This window comes from Diadema antillarum, unplaced genomic scaffold (assembly GCF_040938485.1).
Source record: "Diadema antillarum isolate AM-2024a unplaced genomic scaffold, OU_Dant_1.0 seq00000339_RagTag, whole genome shotgun sequence".
Taxonomy (NCBI): Eukaryota; Metazoa; Echinodermata; class Echinoidea; order Diadematoida; family Diadematidae; genus Diadema; species Diadema antillarum.
The window spans coordinates 362,012-367,748 of record NW_027271352.1 but is presented as its reverse complement, the minus strand read 5'-3'; the positions used below and the strand labels follow the sequence as shown (position 1 = coordinate 367,748).

Below are 5,737 nucleotides of genomic sequence, written 5' to 3'. Positions count from 1 at the left end.
CAGACTAGCAGTGCCCAGGGCAAACAACATGAATTATTGATTAAGCATTCATGTGCCAGGGAGCACGAGACTGACGCCCAGGCAACAGGTGGTTCAGGCATGTCCATTGTTCAGGGCCATTGTCAGCACACACTCACATACACATCATTGGTTTCTGTGTAAAGTTCATTTTTGTACAGAGGGTTAAAATTTGACCAAAATCTGAAACCTTACTTCAAAATCAATCTAAGATTTAATGAAACTGATTTATGCTTTCACATTCAAATTACCTGCAACAAAATTGTACACTATTCAGCTATTACTCATATCCATGACAGTTTTATCGGGTGAACAGTTTCAGAATTATTAGTGATCAAAAGTGGAAAATGTTTTTTGAAACACCTAGTATATGTATGTGTTAGAACTGATTGATTGTGTATTTATATGTTTTTACCTGAACTTGTGGAAATAAACTGAAACTTAAACTAAAACTAAAGGCTTACACAAAGTTAGTTCAGCTTTATCACTGATTAGTAAGGCATGATGCAATATTTTCTCACCGAGGAACAGATGAACAGTTTATTGTATAATCATATCGATGAGTTTGCTTCTTGGTATAGGCAATAGTAAGTTAGCTGTAGCGAGCATAATGAGCACAATAGCAATTCATAAGAATGATTTCTTCTTATTTCATGTAAATCAAACCGTTAAATCATGATGAGTATTAGGATTTTACGTTACATGCGACACTTTGATTTATGTACGATATCTTATTTCTATTTTTTTTTTTATTACGCGTATGATTATGTTGAATTATTTCGTTGCTTCTACACATTTTAAAATTTCTTATTTCAAGGAAATATTTTAAGGAAATTTTGAAAATCAAAATTACCGACCAAAACCGTCAACCCAAACCCAGTTATTAGAACGGTTCCAAGAAGTGATTCGAATAATTCTATACGGGGGAGGGGGCATTTCATGAAACGTTTTGTCAGATTTTTTTTTTGCCAAACTATTGTAAGCTACTGAATCCTTGCATCTGATTGGCTGAGAGCGAATTTGTCCAACGAGTTTGTCGGACAAAGCGCTTCATGAAATGCCCCCCCCCCCCATGGTCCTCAGAGAGAGTGTCGATGAATTCTTGCATGTATGTCGTCCGAGTATTGATTGGGAAGGAATGTGACGTAACAATCACGGCGAGACTCTAACATGGCAAGCTGGCTTGACTTTGCCGTTGTTATCACAAAATAAGTCGTCGTACTCGAAAGTCTCGTACCAAGATCTTCCACAGTCCTGGCCATCAACTCCATTATGCCAGTTATTGGGCTCTCCTGTACGCCAATCTGTAAGAAGAGAGAAGAAAAACAAACTAATGAGCAGAATGGCCACCATTGAAAACAATTAATGCACGATTAATGAAGCTTCACCTTTCTCATTTATATATTTGAATCTTCCCATGAAATAAATCCTAACTGAGTCATTGCCTTTTCTGACATAATATCGGATTTTACATACATTAAAACATTCCACACTCTAAACACGATGTATGCATTTTACTATAAGGGATACAACAATTTACTCAACTTTTTTTTTCACAAAGAAATATTGTCATTCTTTAAGAACCCCATCTTTTTTAACGAGAAATATTGTCGTACTTTAAGAATAAAGTCTTGCATATAATCATGATAATATTGATGGTGGAATGTTAGTATTCGTCTTATCTAGGACTTTCCTTCTAATAATTATGAAAGTGGAAATCGTCTGGATGTAAACTTAAAGGACTTTCTGATTATCGCAAGCGCACTGTTTCTTACAGCGTTAATTGTACTTCAAAACATCGAAACGATTATTGACTCTGTCACTGTGACATGCACGAACGTTTAATGTTGGATTGTTAAATACGATTTATTGTGAGTATTTTTTTTCCTTTTAGTGATAAGAAATGGTTAGAACAAATGTATTTTCGATACAAATTAGCGATTCAGAAGTCAGCCTTAGTGATGTTTATTATCACACAATTTTTTGCTTCAATGTAAACAGCTAACGCGTATAATCAAAGTTGTCATAGTTAAAGTGTAATTGTCGAAACAATAAATGCAGTTAGAGAAAAAACAATAATTTATGAACGCATCGACATCCTTGCAATATTTACAGTTACAACTGAAAATGAATGGAATTAAAATTGATGGGCTGATTATCTTCTTTTCGGTTACAATCGGTACGAAATAATTGATTACTTCGAAATTGAGTGGTGTTTCCTTCTCTGTCAACCAGGCAGATCCATTCTCCTTCAACCGCCAAGTCGTTACAATTCAGCCAGTAGCTGTCTGAAGGGCTGGAGTTATTGCTGGCAATTTCATTCACGAAGAAGTCGAATTCTACAAAGCTCTCAAAGACGAGTAGTGACGGGTAGCGGTATTCCAGTCCTATTTGTACCGGTGGGAGTGTGTCACAGAAGTCGAACGCCTCGTACCACGTGGTAGTGGACATGTTGCTGGCAAGCAAATAACATTTGTCGAGTCCCGTGAACCATCCAGTAGGACACAGCTCTTAATTGATTCAAAAACAATCAGAGGAGGTTTGCATAGATTCAGAAATGAGTCACACTTAAAGTAATCACATAGTTTTGGTTGAGACCTAATTTCAGTTTTCTAACATTTTTTGTGAGATAATGAGAAACCTGTTATGAAATGTGAAAGAGCATGTAATTCCAAGAGGAAATCAACATTTATTTGATGAAAATTGATTTTGAAATGGCTGGGATATCCAAAACAGAGCGATTCTAATAAAGTGTGGGACCCACCTTTTATTACGATCACTTTGTTTTACTTTGTTTTCGTATGTTGCAGTCATTTCAGACCAGATTTTCATCAAATAAACTTATAATTCATCTTAAAATGGTATGCTCTGTATTATTTCAGAAGTGTTTTCTTGGTATCTCGCGAAAAGTTAAAAGCCCAATTCTCATCTCCACCAATACTGTACCATCCCTTTAAGATTGTTACTACTTATGGTTCTAAGCGACACAAATACAGAAAGAAACATAAATATCGATTAGTAGACAAGCGGATATACCTACTATACAGTTCGTCATTCCAAAGGTTCGTTATTTTGAAGGTTCGTTTTTCAGAAAATGAACGAGCTTTTTAGTGGGACCCTCCATTTCCATTTCCATTTCCATCCTTATATCATGCATATGTATAAACCTTTAAAAATGCAATTACATGTATGTTGTTACTCATGATCACATGTATTTTGTTGATTTACGTGTTTCAAATTATTACAAATGATATCATTATGTTCTGTTAATGCATTGTATATTACTTCCCCTGTTTATCACTTGTTTATTCAATGGAAATGAAAAATAAACTTGAATTGAATTGAATTGACTTGAATTGAATTGAACTGAACTGAACTGAATTGAAAATGTGATTAGGGTCGTTTTTCGAAGGCTTGTTAATCAGAAAATAAAAACGAATGCTTCGTTACCCCGAAAGTATGCTTATCTGAAAACTGAATGAGGTTCGTAACTCCCAAGGTATGTTGGTACGCACCTCATTTTTGGAATTACGAACCTTCGGAAAACCCAACTTCGGAATAGCGCCACAATTGTTCTCATAAACGAACACTACTTTATTTTCGGATTAAGGAACACCTAGTTATACGGAATTTGTTTGTGTTGGAATAAAAGACCTTCGGCATAACGAGCCTTACTTCATTTTTGCAACAACGAACCTTCGGAACTCTACAGACATTACCCAATCACACAGTGACACTTTGGTAGTGCTATATAGTTCTTCAGTTCGATCCATATTTTAGTCTCACGTTACTGTGAATTGTGTTATTGATTGACTGGTAGAACGAGACATGTAGGAAATCCATGTGCGTTCATGATTATTACAACTCCAATTAATAGATGACGACGTGTATAATAATTTATAATATATGTCGTAAGAGTTTGACATTAGGGATGTCAGTGCGCAACCACCTGTTTGAATAGGATTGGCCGTTGAACTATCGGTAGAGGGCGTCTCTGACACGTCGGTCTTTGATTCTTGCGTTGTCTTCCTCAAAGTCGTTGCATCGAAGTCTTGTGCTGCCGTCGTCATTCCTTCCAGCCCTAAGTTTCCATATGATATTCAAGAAAATACTTATTAACCTTATCGTATAAAACACTCTTATATTCTAAGAACGATATCAACAAACATGAAAGTGTAGAGATAGAATAAACTGTACCCATTCTGTATAGAAAATAACTATCGTACTAGAAACTCTGAGACACGTATCAAGTAAAGTAAACTGTTCATAATCTACAAATTAATGATTTGAATTTAGTGTCCCGACAAAAATACCTTTGGAGGATTTTTTGCTTTCTCACGAAATATGAACAACGTGATCAATAAACTTTGTGTACAATTTCAAAATGCTATCATGTTAGTTTGGACAAATACAGACCCCTCAATGATAATGATGATGATAGTAATGATAGTAATGATAATAATGATAATAATGATAATAAATCTGTAGAACAAAATAGTACAGGTTCAATCACATCGTATCGGCTAGGAATTCTAAAGGTTCACATTTTCACAAAGATATGTTTTCGGGGAGGTTACATCCGAAATGTGGATGATCGATAGCATTACCCGAGAAGTCTTTCAATGATGTTTACATTTAATTCTAACTAAAATTTCTTCTTTTTGTTTGATATTGCTGAATAATCCCCCTAAAAACAACAACAACACAACAACAAAATAGAAGATGATTCAACTGGTTACATTTGTGATTTTTTTTTGATAGATTTGAAAATTACTTCTGTGGTATTGGTTGAGTTATTATTTCGTGTCATTTTTTTTTAATTTCTGCATGTGTTATCTTTTCATGTAAATATTTACAAATTATGTCAAAATCAACGTAAATATAAAATGGGAATAGTACTTAACCCTAACTAGGCCGGGCTATTTAGGTAGATGATAGAACGGGGGAGCGGGGGGGGGGGGGGGGGCTCCCAGGCCCCCCTCCAGATCTCCGCCGTCGACCGCGCGATCGCGACGAAAATTGGTACACACATTGCCTATGATGTAATCAAAAGTTTATTATGAAGTTAATTTTAAAAAAAAATTATCATTTATGCTAAATTATGCTAATTTATGCATAATGATGCATTAAAAATCAGACAATTTGGTATAAATCACTAAATGAACCTCAAAATAGGCACATCTTGTGTGTAAATATGCATTTTAGTGCCCTCAGGAAATGTAAGAGAAAAAGATTGAGCCACCGGAAAAATTTCTTAAGTATTTAATTGTTTCTTTATTTCTTATGTATTTCCTTGTTTTTTCGATGAAATTTGTCCTCCACTTTGTTCTCCGAACAAGAAAATATGTTATTAACTGATTTTATTAAATAAAACCCCAAAATGATGATGCTTTTATGAAATTTGCCTGTAAGCACAGTTTGCATTGAAATTGTATACAAATTCACGTTTTTGAGCAATTTTTGGTCTGACATGCATACACATATTTATACGTAACTTCGGAGCCGCGCACCCGGGTATCGCAAATTTGGTGTCAAAGATGCTGGAGACTTGAAAGAAAAAAATTCATGGAACATCGCGGCGATAGCTTTTCGCGATAGCGATACATCGCGCGGAACGTCGAGGCCCCCCTCCCCGGCCTAGTTAGGGTTACCCTATCCGTTTTGAAACTGTTTTTTACACTTGGCATTGCTGACAATCAAGTGATCCATTCACCTGCAC

General features: G+C 35.5%; 1 protein-coding gene across 1 annotated transcript; it reads right to left on the bottom strand.

Annotated features, from left to right (window-relative positions):
* Positions 1 to 1,170: 1,170 nt before the first annotated feature.
* Positions 1,171 to 2,469, bottom strand: LOC139730853 (lectin BRA-3-like). The gene is made up of 2 exons (XM_071641727.1): positions 2,217 to 2,469; positions 1,171 to 1,322 (listed from the first exon to the last, which is right to left on the bottom strand). Exons 1-2 carry the CDS (start codon positions 2,467 to 2,469, stop codon positions 1,171 to 1,173), a joined length of 405 nt encoding a protein of 134 aa, XP_071497828.1.
* Between the last annotated feature and the right edge of the window lie 3,268 nt (positions 2,470 to 5,737).

Excerpts from the sequence above, each read along its gene's own strand:
- LOC139730853 (XM_071641727.1), bottom strand. The coding sequence starts at position 2,469 with ATGTCCACTACCACGTGGTACGAGGCGTTCGACTTCTGTGACACACTC. Across the intron at positions 1,323-2,216 it reads AAACACCACTCAATTTCGAA|ATTGGCGTACAGGAGAGCCC; the intron begins GTAATCAATTAT and ends CTCTTCTTACAG.